The following is an 18,399-nucleotide window of genomic DNA, read 5'->3' as shown; positions in this document are numbered from 1 at the left end:
GCGCTCAATGTGATGCCAGGCCCGTGGCAAAGGGTCAAATAAATGTTAGCTTCCCTTACTTAAATTCATGACCTCATCAGTTGCTTTTTTAACCCATTATGAACCCCATGGTTAACCTTGCTTCTAAAAAGTTTTCTAAAGGTTCCCCTAGCTGTAGGCTGTGTCTGGAAAGATGTTTATAGAAAGAGCCTGGATTCGATCGCTGGATTGAAACAGGGTCCTTCTATGCTTCAAAGAAAATCTCCCTTCTCTAAAATTCTGAGGGAAGCGTGGGAACACGGGCAGGGCCTCCTCTCCTTCCTCCTGCTTCTGTTCCCATCATGCTGTTCATCTGATGCTCACCCCATTGTATCATACAGCCGGAAGGAGTCCTCGTGGAGAAGACTCACAGCTCATTGCTGTGTCCAGAAGGTGAGAGGGTGGCTGGGAAGACGCCCCTTGGGCAACAGGTGATTTTCATACACAAAAGGAGGATTATGCTGGATGTGGTGGTGCAACCTATAATCCCAGTTGAGTGCAGAGGCAGGAGGATCACCACAAGTTTGAGGTCAACTTGGTCTAAACTAGAGTTCCAGGCTAGCCAGGGCCACACAGGGAGAGACCTTGTCACCAAACCAACCAAACCAACCAAGCAACAAATCAGAGAAGTGTGCAGGACTAGAAGGGAAACGGGAGTCTAGGTTGTTACCCCTGCTGGGATGAAGGAACTGAAAGGCAGGATTTAAAAAAAAAAAGAAGAAGAAAATTCTAAGCAGCACATGTAGGACTGCTTGAAATTTATTTTCAGCAAAGATCACTATGAATCGGCTTAAACACAGCTGCATGCCACCCCATAGAAAGTACCGGAGAACACTGGGTATAGGAAATCCTTGGTCATGGAACTTGATTCAGGATCCCATGATTCCACCACCCACGTCACCTTTTCTCTGTGGTCACAGGAGAGGTGGCTTCAGACTCTGTCTCCCTGGAGCTCCCTGTGGATACTGTGCCCGACTCGGCCAAGGCTTACATCACTGCTCTGGGTAAGCAGCTTGCTCGGAAGGGACAAGGTGGACTAGAGGCTGCAGAGGCATGTTGGGGCAGCACGTGGGCCTGCAGCAGGTGTCCCCGGTCTGAAGGAGTGAAAGAAGAAAAGCAAATCCTGTACAAGAGCAATGCCCCTGATAGGATTACAAATCTAGTTTCAGATGAAGGCGTTGTTTGGGGCTGGAGGTTCAGAGCACATTCTTCTCTTCCAGAGGACCAAGGGACCATGTCAGTTGACCCAAAATTACTTGTAACTGTAGCTCCAAGGGATCTAGCACACTCTTCTGGGCTCTGAGGGTACCTGCACACACACACACACACACACACACACACACACACACACACACACACGCATGCACGCACACACTTAATATATATCTTTTTAAAAAATGAAAGAATTGAGGCAGGATAAAAATAAAATCTTTTAAACAGTGAAGTCACTGGGGCAGGAGGAAGCTCGCTGTTACAGACGTTTGATATGTATTTGGGTTTAGGGTATCTATAAACTGGGTAGAGAAGAGATAAAATGTTCGCTGCAGCCATTTAACAGTGAAGCATTTGTGTTCAGTTCAGAAGGTAACAGCCATGTTCACACAAATAGCGTACAGTGCGCTTCACGCCTTTGGGAGAACAGTGGAAATGAGTGGACCTGGAGTTGGATGTAGTCATCTTGCCACTGAACTGCGTGACCGGAACAAGTTCACACAACCCCAGCCTCCTTTCCCCCTCTCGGGACTGGCGTGGGACTAAGATATGTGACATTTCCCTCCAGTGGGCCAGCTCACGCGATTCATCTTCCCCCTGAGAACACGGGTCGTGTCTTTTTCCTTTCTGTCTCTGACAGATTCCTTTCAGACAGTTCATTTCGAGTACCTATTTGTAGATTTGAATTGAACCTGACGTCTCCAACGCGAATGAGTCACGGTATCCTGCTAGCTGGCTTACGGGGTGTGTCCGTAGGTGTAACCTGGACAGAGTATCCGTATTATGAGTGTCAGGGGGGAATGCACTCTTTGGGGAGTAAATTTATGTGCAGTTGAGGAGCTTAGGTACTATGGCTAAGTATGGTGGATTTGTTATGTCACATGCAGCGTCTCTGGCAACATGTCCACTTAAAAGTCCCTGTACTCTCGTGGACAACCTGCGTGCTTTCCTGAGCTCTTGTACCTTCGCATGCCCCGTATTAGAGACTGTGTTAGACTTGTTAGTAAGAAATGTAACTCTTTCCTGATGCTGGCCTCTTGACTATGAACCCCCTTTTTTGCTTGTTTGTTTTGTTTTATGTGTGGGGGTGTTTTGTCTGCATGGACAGAGGCCAGAAAGAAGGCATCAGATCCCCTGGAACTGGAGTTACAGGAGCTTGTGAGCTACCATATAAGTCCTGGGAACTCAACCCAGGTCCTCTACGAGAGCAGTCAGTGCTCTTAACTACTGAGCCATCTTTCCAGCCCCTAACTAACTGTGAGCTCTTTAAAGGTAGAGAACATGTTGAACTTAGTGTTTCTCCTTAAAACACACAGCAAGCTCTCACTAAATCTCAGCTAATATGTGTTTGTCAAAAATAAATAAATAAATAAATAAAAGTCACAATTCTTAAGAATTCCTTCTGGCCGGGTAGTAGTAGCACACGCTTTTAATCCCAGCTCTCAGGAGGCAGAGACAGACAAATCTCTGAGTTCGAGGACAGCCTGGTCTACAGAGTGAGTTCCAGGACAGCCAAGGTTACACAGAGAAACTCTGTCTTGAAAAAAACAAAACCAAACAAAAACAAGACAAAATTTCTTCTTTTCTTTTTCACCACATGCTTATTTCTCTATCTTAATGGCAGGAGACATCATGGGCACCGCTCTGCAACATCTGGATGGTCTGGTACAGATGCCCGGTGGCTGTGGGGAGCAGAACATGGTCGCTTTTGCTCCTACCATCTATGTCTTGCAGTACCTGGAGAAGACAGGGCTGCTGACTGAGGAGATCAGGTCTCGGGCAGTGGGCTTCCTGGAGATAGGTAAGTCAGACCTCTTTCTTCATTGAACACCCTTCTGGAAGGTTTACAATAGGTCGATAAGCTAGGGAGAAGTTTAGTGTCTGGAGAGACCCACGCCCTTGAAAATCTTGACGATGTGAGTTGAAGTTGTCGTGAGGTCTAAAACCACATCTTGGTTCCTCAGGGTACCAGAAGGAACTGACGTATAAACACAGCAATGGCTCGTACAGCGCCTTCGGGGAACAGGATGGAAATGGCAACACATGGTAACACTGCGGGCTTCCCGACGGGCTCCGTACTCCAGAACCTCACTCTCGAGGCACCCCCTCTCCCCTCTCTCTCCCTGCAATCCCCTCCTCCTGCTCTCAGCCTCCGCCCTTCAGCGCTGCTTAGTTTTGCTCACACCTGGTCAAGTCCCTCACTCTTTCCCCCGCGCCTTAGTTCACCCTTTTCTAGGTCTCCAGTGCACTGTGTCTTGGCCCCTTTCTAGAACCAGAACGAACTGGGATTGTGCGCCGTCGTCTGGAGATTCCCCCTTCTTACTCTGCTTTTTTTCTTCACCCATGCAGGTTGACAGCCTTTGTCACTAAATGTTTTGGCCAAGCTCAGAAATTCATCTTCATCGATGACAAGAACATCCAGGATGCCCTCAGGTGGATGGCGGGAAACCAGCTCCCCAGCGGCTGCTATGACAATGTGGGAAAGCTGCTGCACACAGCTATGAAGGTGGGGGTCTGCCCAGGGGTCTGCAGCCCCCACTGTGTCCGGGAGGACCTTTTCGGGTCTATCCCTGCTGTGGGTGGTCTTGGTCAAGTGCTCACCGGTCTGGTTTTCAGTCTTCACGTCTATAGAAAGAGAAGAGTCTCCAGAATCTAGTGTTCAGATCAAGGGCATCAGCATCAGCTGGGAATTTGTCTGAAATGCAAATCCCAGTTCCTACCCCAGACAGTGAGTGGAAGCTGGGAGTGAGAACCAGCGGCTGAAGTTTCAGACCACTGGACCAGACAGTCTCTGGGTCTCTTGCTACTGCCTTAGGCCCGAAGCAAAGCCATTTTGCAGTGTCTTTTGTAAGAGCTTTGCTCTGTACCAGGTACTGTTCTCAGCATTTGTTTGATACTTAATGTTTACAACACACCAGAGAGCCAAGTACCCGTATGCTACTATTAACCTCACTTACAGATGAAACAAAGGCCCAGAGATTCGGTAAACTGTCCACGCTGTAAGCCAATGGGTAGCAGGGCTAAGACTTGAGACTTTGCAGCCAGACTCCAAAGGCGCTGCCCCTGCCCCTCATTGTCAAGGTACACAACAGGAGTTGACTAGAACAAGATTCCAGGGTTTTAGGCTAGAGAGCTGGCTCAGAGGTTAAGAGCACTGACTGCTCTTCCAGAGGACCTTGGTTCAATTCCCAGCACCCACATGATAGCACACAGCTGTCTATAACTCCAAGATCTGACACCCTCACACAGACATGCATGCAGGCAAAACACCAATGCACATAAAAATAAAAATAAATATTAAAAAAAAAGATTCCAGGGTTTTGTTTTTTTCTCCTTCTTTCTTACCGGAGCCAAATAGCCCATTAAGAAACTCATCACCGTGTCATCAAGTTCAGTGGTTCGGCATGAAAACACCAGTTAAACTCTGCAACTTCAAATTCCAGACTTACAGTGTTTTACCTGTGCCTCCATGGGCAAGCCATTTCATGTCTTTAAGTACTTATTTTCTTCTCTATGGAATAAGGATAATTTAGATTCCAGAGTTTTCCAGATTTCCGAAGCTCTTTCTAGGAACCGTGTCGAGCAGGGAAGGTTACACTTCATCTTTCCTGGATAAGGGGCTGGGCTTGTGTTCCTGGGGGGGGGCGGGGGGAGGTCCCTGTGAGAAACTTATTCCTCCACCTTTAACCTCTGATCTAACCCCTCTTAGGGTTTCTAAGTGCCCACCCAGCTGGCAATCTCAGGCCGCCGCCTCCTGTGGCTTCCGGTGAAGTCTTTCTTACCTCACGTGTGTCCCGGCAGTCAGGGCTGCAGAGACCTCTGGTGGAGATGACTTCTTCTTCACTCTGCACGTTCTTCTTGGAGGTGTTGACTCCAGCTCTGATGTCCCGTCTCCCTGCTTCCCCCTAGGGTGGTGTTGACGATGAGATTTCCTTGACTGCGTACATCACAGCTGCACTGCTGGAGATGGGAAAGACGGTTGATGTGAGTTTTCTAACTCCTTGTCTTGCCTGTTCCTAGAGATGTTTGTTCTTCTTTGTTCCTATTCACCCTGTCATTATATTTTATATTTTATTCTGTGTATGTGTGTGTGCGCGCACGTGCGTGCGTGCGTGTGTGTGTGTGTGTGTGTGTGTGTGTGTGTAGATTAGAAGACAACTCACAGGAGTTGGTTGTCTGCTTCCGCCACATGGGCTTTGGATATCCATCTCAGGTATCAAACTTGGTGGCAAGTGACATTATCCACTGAACCACTGGCCCACTATTCACTCTGTTAAAGTCAAGGAAGATATGATGATATCCTTATTGTTTCTCATCTTATGATAGTGCCTTATGAATTCAGTTGTTCATCTTAACCTTTTAGGACTCGATGGTGAGACAAGGTCTGCAGTGCCTCAGGAAATCTGTCACCTCCACTAACAACCTCTACACCCAGGCCCTATTAGCTTATACCTTCTCTCTGGCTGGAGAAACAGAAATCAGAAGTGCTCTTCTTCACAAGTTAGATCAACAGGCCACTGTCTCAGGTATGTTGGCATGGTAGGCATTCTTTGGAATTGTTAAGGTGTGCTGTGAGTTAGCCATCATTTTCTGTGCCGTCCTCTGCCCCACATATGTTCAAATTTAGGGACTATTTTGGTAGAAGTTGAATCACAAGCTCATCGTTGGGAGTTGTGAGAGAAAGTCCATTTAAGTCCTCAAAAGACATCACTGCATATTCGGAACATGGGAATGCATCTGTTGAAGTTGGTCAGGTTTACTGGTGTCATACAACTATTTTGGAGATATTTGGTCTGAGATCAAGTTGGATATATTTAGAATAATATTTGAAGTTATAAGTCGTAAGTGAAACATCAGTATGTTTTCTTTATCTACATATGTAGAATTATATTTCCAGGCAGAAATTTAATCTCAGCTTCCATCTAGATGAACACCAGTCCCATATTGTCCTCTCCTATGAGCTCAGGATAGATTTTGTCTTGTACGTGACTCTGGTTGAGAGTGGGCAGGACACACCTGTTCCCTGTTAGATTGATTCATTGTGCTTGTCCCTCTCGCGTTATCTTGAATTGTAGCCACATGTTTCTGCTTGGTTCTTCCAGTTAGATGACCTCATTGAGTGACTCATCAACTTCTCTTTAAACAGCCTTCTCCCACTCTTTATGTCCATGTGTTTTTTCAGGTTACTCGTCATCAAGGTTTATTTTTGCCCCACGTTCTACCTAATTGCCCTATCAGTATGCTTTATTTGATGACTTTCATTAGCATATTTTCTTCTATGATTTCTTAGCATTTGGATACATATCTTATCTTTTTTGTTGTTGTTGTTGTTTTTGTTTTGAGACAGGGTTTCTCTGTGTAGCTTTGGAGCCTGCCCTGGATCTTACTCTGTAGACCAGGCTGGCCTTGAACTCATAAAGATCTGCCTGGCTCTGCCTCCCAAGTGCTGGGATTAAAGGTGTGCACCACCACCACTCAGCTCACATCTTACCATTTTTCTTTTCAAAATGGCCTTTGAAGAAGTGAAGCAAATAATGAACATTACTGAAATCTTATTCAGCAGCAACAAGTGCCCCCAAGCACATGAAATTCTTATCAGAAGTTTTTGCCAACTTATTTGCATCAGCATCGGAACTTCTAAACAACAAGAATGCTTCTCATGTATTTCTGCGGCAAGAACATTTATTGACCTTCTAGCTTCACCTTAGGGAGTTATGTGTGGTTGTTTGCACATATGCACGTGCACATACATACACATACACACACACACACACACATCATACATACTTAGGGCTAACTGAATCAGCTGATTCTGAGAAGTATTTTCTCACCCACAATTGATTCTTGGCTGACACTTCTCCACTTTACGGTGTGATATTTACTAAGTGAAAATGAGAAAATCCGTTAGCTCTTGGCAAACCTTTACAGTGATTCTTTCTTCTCTGTAGGAGAATCCATTCACTGGAACCAGAAACCTGACGTTGCAGATGCCAGTCCTTGGTCTGAGCCTCAGGCAGTGGATGTAGAACTTACAGCCTATGTGTTGTTGGCTCATCTCACCAAGAACTGCCTGACTCAAGAGGAAGTAGCCAAGGCCACGAGCATAGTGGCTTGGTTGGCCAAGCAACGCAATGCATATGGAGGCTTCTCTTCCACTCAGGTGAGCAGCAGTCCGCTTTTCTGACATAGTCAGGTACGCTGTGGAGATAGAGAAATATCTCCCTTGCCCTCTGGGTTCTTATAATCTTACGGAAATGGAGAAAAGGCATATGAAAATATACAGAAGGATTAATTAGGTCGTGTGAACGTGTTGTTTTAAGATAAGCCCACCAGAGACTACTGTCTTTATTGCTGGCTGGCAGCTGTATTGGGAACTTGCCAGAATCCTGCAGCTCTGACCCTTATAGCCCTTTGTCTTTTATGTACACAAACCATAGCCAGGTTGTCACAATTAGCAAGAAGTAGAACCTCAGAAACCATAAAGCAAGGTCAGTACATTTAGGAACTTTTCTGGAATGGTGGACTAGGTCTTTGACGGATTAGGTCTTTGTTTCCATTTTGGCAGGTATGTGGGGCCTACATGCTGGGTTTTAAGGTCAGAATGGTGTCTCTACCATGGTGTCAGTTATGCTAAGGTCTGGAGGCCTGTTACAATGTGAGTGATACCAGATGCATTTGGTTTTCTCTTTGTGGAGTATTTTTGTATGTGGGCTGGTGGTTAGTTTTTGTCAACTTGACACAAGCTAGAGTCATCTAGGAAGAAACTAGAAAATGCCTCCATCACTGAGAAAATGCCTCCATCACATTACCTGTAGGCAAGTCTTTGGGGCATTGGCTTGTATAATGATTGATGTGGGAGGGCCCAGCCCACATGGGCAGCGCCACCCCTGGGCTGGTGGTCCTATGTGGTATAAGAAAGCAGCCTGAAGAGCCAGGCAGATCTCTGTGAGTTCGAGGCCAGCCTGCTCTACAGAGCGAGATCCAGGACAGGCTCCAAAACTACACTACCGAAACCCTGTCTCAAAAAACCAAAAAAAAAAAGAAGAAAGAAAGAAAGAAAAAAAGCAGCCTGAGCCAGGCAGTGGTGCATGCCTTTACTCCCAGCATTCAGGAGGCAGAGACAGGCAGATTTCTGAGTTCAAGGCCAGCCTGCTCTGTAGAATGAGTTCCAGGACCACCAGGGCTACACAGAGAAACCATGTCTTGAAAACCAAACCAAAAACAAAGAAAGAAAGAAAAAGAAAGGAATGAAGGAAAGAAGGAAGGATGGATGGAGGGGAGGAAGCTGAGCAAGCCGGGAGAGCAAGCCAGGAAGCAGTCTTGCTCCTTGGCCTCTGCTTCAGTCCCTGCCTCCAGCTTCCTTCCCTGCTTGAGTTCCTGCCTCAACGATGAACTGCAATTTGGTCATATAAACCAAATAAACCCTTTCCTCCTCAAATTGCTTTTGGTCATGGTGTTTATCACGGCAACAGAAAGCTAACTAGGACACCATGTAAATAGGAATAGGAATCCATAATTATGGCAAAATTTATGTTAACGAATTATAAAGCCTATTAGGGGATCTGTACATACGAAAATTGAGGGTTCATGGGCATGTTCCCTTCTATTATTGCTGGTATTGGAAAGTTAATAAGATATAATCTCTATTCCAAATATTTACAGTAAAGAAGGAAAGCTAGGTCACATTTCATATAAAGGAAGGAACGCACATCTTTAATCTTAGTACTGGGGAGGCAGAGGCAGAGAACTGATCTCTGAGTTCAAGGCCCAGCCAGACCCTTTCTCAAAATATATAAATGAAGGAGGATCTGGAACCAACATCATAAAGGTGTAGCTTAAGTTTTCCTGCCTGGCCCACAGTCAGAACAAATCTCTCTCACCTGCCAGTCCCACAGCCTCTCAAACCCGACCAAGTAAACACAGAGACTTATATTGGTTTCAAACTGTATGGCCGTGGCAGGCTTCTTGCTAACTGTTCTTACAGCTTAAATTAATACATTTCCATAAATCTATACCTTGCCACATGGCTCGTGGCTTACCGGCATCTTCACATGCTGTTTCTCATCATGGCGGCTGGCAGTGTCTCTCTGACTCAGCCTTCCACTTCCCAGCTTTATTCTCCTCCTTGCCCCACCTACACTTCCTGCCTAGCCAATGGCCAATCAGTGTTTTATTTATTGACTAATTAACAACACATTTGCCATACAGAACATCCCACAGCATAAAGGTGCAAACTTTATCAGCTTGAATAGAAAGATTGTGTGTGTGTGTGTGTGTGTGTGTGTGCGTGTGTACACTACCATTGAGCTACATGCCCAGTTCAGATTTTAAAAAACAAAAAAAGTTTTCAAGAGAATGGTTAGAAGAGAAGGATCTAAGCAGGTGTATAAAGTTTTGGTAGGCAAGTATTGAAAGGAGAAAGAAACGATGTGAACAGAGACACCGATCTGTAAAAATGTCGATTGGCTGTTGCTAAAGTTTTCCTGCCTGGCTCACAGTCAGGACAAATCTCTCTCACCTGCCAGTCCCACAGCCGCTCAGACCCGACCAAGTAAACACAGAGACTTATATTGGTTTCAAACTGTATGGCCGTGGCAGGCTTCTTGCTAACTGTTCTTACAGCTTAAATTAATCCATCTCCATTAATCTATACCCTGCCACATGGCTCGTGGCTTACCGGCATCTTCACATGCTGTTTCTCATCATGGCGGCTGGCAGTGTCTCTCTGACTCAGCCTTCCACTTCCCAGCTTTATTCTCCTCCTTGTCCCGCCTACACTTCCTGCCTAGCCAATGGCCAATCAGTGTTTTATTTATTGACTAATTAGCAACACATTTGCCATACAGAACATCCCACAGCAATTGGCTACTGGGAAAAGTGTTTTAGTTGGGAGCCAATGGAACGGAAGCCACCTTATAGAGCTTCTGTTCATTATTATGGGGGGCCTTGAATGGCAGGCTTCAAGCTGGGACGTAATTCCAAGAGGTTAAGGTGGCTTGTTTTGGTTTTTAAACTTTGCTTCAGAAAGATTAACCTGTTGCTTGGTAATCCAGAGGAAAGAGACCCAGGACTTGGGGACCAGGAGACTTTTCATTAAACTAGGAGAGCAGCAGGAGGAGATAAAGGAGAAAGGTAGAATTTGTGGTAAATTTGAATGTATCCAAAATTATCTGAGAGCTCAGGGTGTAGCTCAGTGGTAGAGCACTTGCCTAGCATGGGCAAGGCCTTGGGTTCAATCCGCAGTGCACTCACTGCACAAACATACAAGCACACATATGCACATATATGCATCTTACCATAACAGGATAGTTAGTCATTAGTACATTGTTCTGGAAATTAATCAAACATCTAACATGTAAAAATTACTCAAATGAAGAAAAAAAAGTATTTCTTGTCTTCATGGAAATTATAAATTGATTTATTGAAATTAGTGTCAGGCTGGGTGGTGATGGCACATGCCCTTAATCCCAACACTTGAGAGGCAGAAGAAGGTGGATCTCTGAGTTCAAGGCCAGCTGGTCTACATTTTTTCTTTCTTTCTTTCTTTTTTCTTCTCTTTTTTTTTTTTTTTTTTGATTTTTTGAGACAGGATTTCTCTGTGTAACTGCGCTGGTTGTTCTGGAACTCGCTCTGTAAATCAGGCTGGCCTTGAACTCCCAGAGATTCACCTGTCTCTGTCTCCCAGTGCTGGTATTAAAGGTGTGCACCACCACACCCAACCAATTTAATGAATTTTTTAAAAGATAAGGTATTGTGCCTTACTTCAGAGAACTTCTTTTGTTGTTTTTCCTTAGGAGATTGAAAATGATTTTTATTTATTTTCAATTTTTGCTGCTGGGGATTGAAACCTGGCCTTGTACCTGCTAAGCGAACATTCTGCCAGCTGGCTACATGCTAGCCCCTCAGGGACATTCTTAATCCGGAAAGACGTCTTGATGCCTAGCCAGCCCTAAGTAATTATAATATATATCAATATTTTGCCAAGCAGTGAGAGAAGTCTTTAGAACTGTCAGTGACACGTGCCTGTCAGAATTGTTTTTCACTAAAATCCTTAGTGATTACAAGAAGTCTCTCTCTCTCTGTCTCTCTGTCTGTCTGTCTGTCTGTCTCTCTCTCTCTCTGTTATACACACACACACACACACACACACACACACACACACACACACACACACACACCATGAATCTTCAGCCCATGGGAAGGTCCTCCTGTTGGATTGCTGAAGTGTGTTGAAGCAGTAAAGCTCCAGCTCACAAAGGGTAGACAGAGCTTTACAGGGGAAGCTTGTTTGCAGCCTCCACAGGGTTTTGCCTCATCTTCCTACTTCACAGAGCGGTAATGCTGTCCAAATATGCACGCTCTTTTGGTCTCGTTGGGATGTGAAAAGTGAGGTCCCTTATTCTGGAATGTGTATTTTACAGTGCCAAGCGTGTACAGATTCTCACAGTAGAGAGCAGAACATAACAGTTTTGCTTACCATCTCATTTTCTTCCTTTTTATCGTAATTTATATAAATGGTGTTTTTTTGAAATGGAAAGCTTCAAGCTATACAATAGGATGTGCTCTGAGTGACAGTCTGCCTTATTCAGAGTTAAAGAAAAGATATCATGTGCCCCAGTAGCTAAGAAGCCTTGGACTGAAAGGAAAGATTGTCCAAGGGTCCTGGTACCCTCTCCAGCCGGACAGAGGTCATCACACAGATGATTGCAGAATAAATAACTGCAGAAGGTATGAATTTCCTAGGACCGTCAAGTTATTGCTAGTCCCTCCTCCAACAAGACAGCTATGAAACATACAATGAGCCATTATCCTCTTGATTCTAGAAATAACCCCTTTGAAGCTAAGTTCTATTTCTAAGTATGAATTCACCCAAATGGCCAGATGACCTTAAGGTTGTTCAATAACAACTCGTTAGTGATGATATTCTATAAATGTAAGTTGTCGGGTTTCCATATCAGCTTCCCCAGGAGAGGTGAATATAGTTCTCTGTATACTTAGGAGTGCTGCTACCCAGGCCAGCTTCAGCCACCAGGCACTGGCTACAGCGTCTTCGGGCTAATTTGCGTGGCTTGCAGACAGGTAAAGCGTGTGCTTGTTTTACTTCAGGATACTGTAGTTGCCCTCCAAGCGCTTGCCAAGTACGCTGCAGTTGCCTACACGCCCTCCGAGGAAGTCAGCGTGCTTATAAAATCCACCGAGAATTTCCAACGCACTTTCAACATAGAATCTGCCAACCGACTGGTACTGCAGCAGGAAGCACTGCCCAGCATCCCCGGAGTGTACACTGTGGAGGCCTCAGGCCAGGGCTGCGTCTATGTGCAGGCAAGCAGAGGGCCAAGAGAGTGGAGTACACGGAAAAGCAGTGTCAGAGGATTCTCACCTCAAATACAGTTTCTCACTTCCCACTTGCTGCCTCCGCCCTCCCTCCCTCTCTCCTTCCCTTTGTGTGTCTCTCTCTCCCTGGAAAAGTGGTCTGAGGTGCACAAATTTGAAGTCCTTCCTTATTCTAATCTTGTTATCTCTTTCCACCAGACGGTGTTGAGATACAACGTTTTCCCTCCTAAAATTCCAGAGACCTTTAGCCTTCAGGTGGAAACAGGAAAAGCTGGTTGTGAAAAACTCGCTTTACCTCGATCCTTGACTCTCACTCTTCATACCAGGCAAGGAAAGCTGAGGGCATCTGGGTCCTGGGAACTGAATTTGTGTGTGGAGGGGGTGGGTGGAGTGGGGGTGTGCATATGCCCATACACACACACGTGTGTGTGTATGTGTGTGTATGTAGCGTGTAGCAAGAGTGGAAACAGTAGGTTGACAACAAGTCTGCTTCTTCCTGCCCTCAGTTACGTGGGGAGCCGCAGCTCTTCCAACATGGCCATTGTGGAAGTGAAGATGCTGTCTGGGTTCAGTCCCGTGGAAGGCACCAAGCAGTTAGTAGGTGGCCTCTGTTTTTTCCATTTAACTGTCTCTTAGAGAACCTAACGTTATTGATGAACCAAAACCCGGTGAAGTTGGCACCATCCTATGTATCTATGTACACACATCCACCCATTTACAATTCAAGGCCAGACATCGGAAAGGGCTGTTGAGGTGCATCGGATACATAAAATGGGAGCAGCATTGGTTTTGGTTCCTATTCTTATCCTGTGCTGGGGTTGGAACCCAGGGCCTTGCACATGCTAGGCAAATACTGTACACGTGGCCTAGGTGCCTCGCTTTCTTTATTCTGGAGCACTTGAAACTGGCCAGAAAGAGCAGAGTTGTATATGTAAAACATACTGGAATTCTAAGGTGTAGTGAGAAGGAAAAAGTATACATCCTTGTTAGTATATGTCTCATGATAAGACTGAAATGTTGGGAGTTCAAAATTGAATAAAATACTTTGCCCCAGGGATAGTGAAGAGCCTGATTCTGGCTCCTAATCTCTTCCTCTCCTCCTTTTCAAATCCAGCTTCTGCAGCAACCCCTGGTGAAGAAGGTCGAGTTCAGCAAAGACACACTTAACATTTACTTGGAGGAGGTAGGTGTTCAGAACTAACCAAAGAGCTGGATTGTGTGTGTGCTGGCTTCCCTTCAAATCTACATGTCCAAGTGTTCTGTACACAGACAAGCAGGACCTGGGAGTGTACGATGTGAGAAGGGGTCTGCTCCATGATGGTACACCACGAAGCAGGTGCTGCCCCTACAAGCAAATACCCTCCCACAGACGGACACCCTGAGCTGTTTACACCATTTGAGATTTCTAATAGATACATTCAAGAAAAGAAACAGTGTGATGAGAATTAGCATTGTACCAAACATTAGAATAGTACTAATCCTTGGGAACTTTGAGCTTTGTTGAAATGAAAAGTTAAATATAACATGTTGATTTAAATTAAACTTAATAGCACAATAGATAATATGAATATATACATGTCTCATTTTTCACTGGCAACAGTTCTAAATATTCTTATAGTCTTAAAATCTTATTATTTCAGTATTTCTGTGGGCTAAGCATATAGCTCAGTGGTACAGTGCTAGAGACTGAACCTACCTAGTAGACACAATAGAGAAAATTTTAGCTGGGTGTGGTGGTACACACCTTTAATCCTCATACTTGGGAGGCAGAGGCAGATGGATCTCCATGAGTTTGAGGCCAGCCTCGTGAGACCTTGTCTCAAGAAAATGTTTTTTAATTTAACTTTATATTTTCCAACATTTCAACTTTATAATATATTGAAACATAAAGTGAGATGTATTAATGAGTGCCTGTGCACATGCATTCCGTTTTTGCACTCCAGTTTGCGTTTTACATGGTCAGCCTGTCTCCATTCTTTCTGTTCAGTAGCCACAAGCATCCTTGCAACTCTAGATTACAATACATGCTTAACAGCAAAGCCTTTAACCAAAACGGTGCTCTGAACTCTGGGTTTTAGCTATTGGCTGTGTAGCTCTGGGCAAGCTGTTGAAAGTCTCGGTTTCCTTAACCATGAAATGAGTTATTGGTAGAAGACAGATAACTGTATCTGTCCTAGAACTATTCAATTTTTCTCCCTTTATTTGCCGTGCTGAAGGTGGAACCCAGTGTCCTACCACTGAACTGCATGCTAACCCTGCAGCGCTCGTGAGAGGATTAAATGACTTAAGACTATAAAAGTGTTTGAAAGTGTTACTGACACAAAACAAGCCCTCAAGATATGGTATATGTCCATATTATTTTATTTTAATGCTAAGATTAATTTTAATTGAACTTGTTTTCATTTTGATAAAATTAGAAGTTCCCAAGGACCTAGTAACAGTCTAAAGTTCGATGTGACTCTAACTTTCATCAAAGTTTGTTACACATGGGGAATAAAGTCACCTTTACTCTTTATTTTATTTTATTTTTTCATTTATCGAGACAGGGCTTCTCTGTGTAACAGTCCTCCTGGCTGTCCTCAAACTCGCTTTGTAGACCAGGCTGGCCTTGAACTCACTGAGATCCGCCTGCCTCTGCTTCCCAAAGTACTGGAATTGAAGGTTGTGCCACCATACTGGCCTAAGTCACTTTTATTTTAAAGCCAACAGGAGAGAATGTACCAAACTAAAACTTACTTTTACCGTGAATATCCATGTCCCGTTTTCAGCCCTCTGCCCAGCCTGTCTATCTTCTGGAAAGACACATTGATTTGTTTGCTTGCTGTAGTGCAGAGGATCACACCCGCGACCTCACGTGGAGCTATAATCCATCCCCTTTTTCATTTTAGGTTTTTTTCCCCCTCCCTCTTCTCTTTCTCCCTCCTCCCTTCTTCTCCTTGAAGCAGGGTCTTCTTGTGTCACCCAGGCTCACCTTAGACTCTTGATTCTCTTGTCTCAGCCTCCTGAGTGCTTGGACTATGGGTGGTGCAGGTGCATGTCACCATGCTGTTACCCGCATGGTTCATTTTAGTTGTCTTTTAAATGCATTTTGTTTTTTGTTTGTGTAAAGGTGTGTGTGTGTGTGTGTGTGTGTGTGTGTGTGTGTGTGTGTGTGTGTGTGATGTATGTGCCATGTGCCTGTGGGTGCCCATGAAGGCCAGAAGGGTGCATTGAATCCACTAGACTAGAGCTGGAGTGACATGTGATTGTGAGCCATCTAACATAACTCAGATCCTCTGGAAGAGCAGCAGGGCCTAACCACTGATCCATCTGGCCTCCTCATTTTTATGTGCTTGATCTGTGTTCCCCACAGCTTAGTAAGAAGACTCAGACTTACACTTTGACCATCAGCCAAAGTGTGTTGGTGACTAACCTGAAACCTGCAACCATCAAAGTCTATGACTACTACCTGCTAGGTGAGTATGGAGAGCCTACACACATCTCCTAACACAGTTGTATCTCACTTTTATGGCCTCTTGCTCTTAATTTTACAAACACTTCTTCCCAAGACAAGCAGCATGCAATCATATTACCTGACCTAAAACATTTTTTTAAGTCATCTAAAAAACTATAACTGACCGGTTGAGTGCTTGACTAGCTAGCATTCACAAGGCCCTGTGTTCAGTCCCAGTACCCAGCCCAGGGATGGAGGTGGGGGTGCAGGGAGCCAGGCATGGTGGTAGATGCCTGTAATCTCAGCACTTAGGAGGCAAAAGCCAAAGGATAAGGGCTAGCTTCAGCTACATAGAGAGTTTGAGGCCAGCCTGGGCTGTATAAGACTGTTCCAAAACAAGCAAATGAAATAAAATCAATCAATAATAAAAACTCACCTACAGAAGAGGTATTTTACATGCTGTGGTCTTTAGACCACAGGAACAAAGCAGACCGTTGTTCTCAAGGAGCTGGTGAGCGCTGATGTTTCTGATGTAGTTACTAATTCAGCCGTAACACACAGTGTTAGGGATTGAAAGTGCCTGTAACTCTAATGTGCTCATGACACATGGAAACATCTGAACGTGGATAAAGCAGAACTTTTACCTCTGAAGGATCACCTCTGAATTCTCCCAAGAATAACACCATGTCATTCCATTTCACAGATGAGCAGGCGATGACTCAGTACTCTGACCCTTGTGAATGAGGTGAGTCCAGCAGAGAAAGGAGTCCATCTGGGCTGGAGTGGTACCATTCGGAAGGAAGAGGACTTTTGGGCAGGGCAGTTTCTAAGGAGAGAACTCTCTTTTGAGATACTGTTACTGTCTTTGGAACATTTTTTGGTGAAAGTGTACTTCCATGAGGTCTTGCTATGTGACTCGGGCTGGTGTTTGAACTTGAAAACCTCCTGCTTCAGTATCCCAAGTGCCACACTGTCCTTAACTCTTGAAGAGAGCACGATGTCCCCATAGTTCACACCAGGAAAACCAATAGTGGCATTTATGTGGTGGTTTCTATATGATTATGAGTGTATTGTGAGGGTATGTCTGTCTGTCTGTATGCTTCCTGTGCGGGAATGGGGCAGAGGACAACATTCTGCCTTTTTTTTTTTTTTTTTTTAGACATGGTCTGTCACTGGCCTGGAGCTCACCAAGCAGTCTAGGTTGGCTAGCCAGTGAGACCCAGGGACCCTCCTGTCTCCACCTTCCCATCACCGGGAATGCAAGTGTGCAGCGCCACACTTGGATTGTTTTTACCTGAGTTATGGGAAATGAACTCAGTTCCTTATGTCTGAAAGGCAAGCGCTTTGCTGATGGAGCCGTCTTCACAGCCTCCTTGGACGACTTTTAAAAACAATATGTTTTCCACTGGCTTAGAAAACAGATGGATTTTTCCTAGCTATTTTTACATAATATGTCTTCATTGTATAAAAATACTGGAAGGAAACATGAGGCAGGCAGAGAAAAAAAGAGAGGGAGCCAGAGTAAGGATGAAAACTCTGAGGTGACATGGGTCCTAGGTCTTGGGAGAGCACTCCTTGGTAAGTAAGACCTTCATGTCGTCTGCTGTTCATTTACTTGCTTTTCAGGATAGAAGCTGGAAGGGGACTAAGTGAACTCTCTGTGACATTGTGAACGTGATTTTCCTCCTGAAGCAGAATTCGTTCAATCACACGATTTGGTTCTCTGATCGGATGGATGGCAGATGGGTATGCCTGGACCTCGGACTCTCTGCTTTCTTATGGAGAGGTGGGGATACTCTCACACAGGAGACTCCGCAAGGAAAGGGCACAGTGGAAGAGAAACGGCTGAGCTGTTCTTTCATCCATTCTTGGGACTCTTAGAGCTCGGGTGGCGGTAGCTGGTGGAGGGAAGACGAGCATGTCTCCTGGAGGTGAAATCTGGAGAAGATGGGACTTAAAACTTTGGGAGTAGGCTAAAAAAATAAAACTTTTGAAAGGCTATCAGTGTATCCGGCACTGTGAATTTTTTTGGGTGCTGGGGTGGTTTGAATGAGAATGTCCCCTATGAGGCAGGCTTATGAAGCCTTGTTTTCCTGTGTGGCTATCCAACTAACTGAACATCACGTATAGAAATACCATTCGTTCTCTGGTACACAAAGGTGTTACTTTTATGACAAATAGGAAAAACCTCCTGTAACACTTCTTGATTTTAGTTTTTCAATTGATTTGCATCAATAATATGAACATAAACACACAAAATTAAAAATAGGGCCGGTGGTGGGGAGGTGGTGGTGGCGCACACCTTTAATCCCAGCACTCAGGAGGCAGAGGCAGGCAGATCTCTGAGTTCCAGGCCAGCCTGGTCTACAGAGCAAGTTCTACGACAGCCAGAGCTACACAGA

General features: G+C 44.9%; 1 protein-coding gene across 1 annotated transcript in view; it reads left to right on the top strand.

The window, feature by feature from the left end:
• A2ml1 (alpha-2-macroglobulin like 1) overlaps window positions 1-17,998 on the top strand; it is a 37,944-nt gene extending 19,946 nt beyond the window's left edge. The window contains 15 exon segments of the mRNA XM_052720929.1: window positions 360-411; window positions 939-1,022; window positions 2,855-3,031; window positions 3,195-3,276; window positions 3,580-3,736; window positions 5,140-5,214; window positions 5,594-5,756; window positions 7,179-7,390; window positions 12,337-12,552; window positions 12,763-12,890; window positions 13,071-13,161; window positions 13,679-13,747; window positions 15,917-16,019; window positions 16,701-16,742; window positions 17,624-17,998. Of these exon segments, the coding sequence (XP_052576889.1) occupies window positions 360-411; window positions 939-1,022; window positions 2,855-3,031; window positions 3,195-3,276; window positions 3,580-3,736; window positions 5,140-5,214; window positions 5,594-5,756; window positions 7,179-7,390; window positions 12,337-12,552; window positions 12,763-12,890; window positions 13,071-13,161; window positions 13,679-13,747; window positions 15,917-16,019; window positions 16,701-16,741 (1,650 nt within the window). The 3' untranslated portion in view covers window position 16,742; window positions 17,624-17,998.
• The last annotated feature ends 401 nt before the right edge of the window (window positions 17,999-18,399 follow it).

The sequence above is a fragment of the Peromyscus californicus genome, unplaced genomic scaffold, assembly GCF_007827085.1.
Source record: "Peromyscus californicus insignis strain IS unplaced genomic scaffold, ASM782708v3 Scaffold_6__1_contigs__length_162567912, whole genome shotgun sequence".
Taxonomy (NCBI): Eukaryota; Metazoa; Chordata; class Mammalia; order Rodentia; family Cricetidae; genus Peromyscus; species Peromyscus californicus.
Note: the sequence above shows the minus strand (reverse complement) of the source record. Positions and strands in the feature narration are given on the sequence as shown.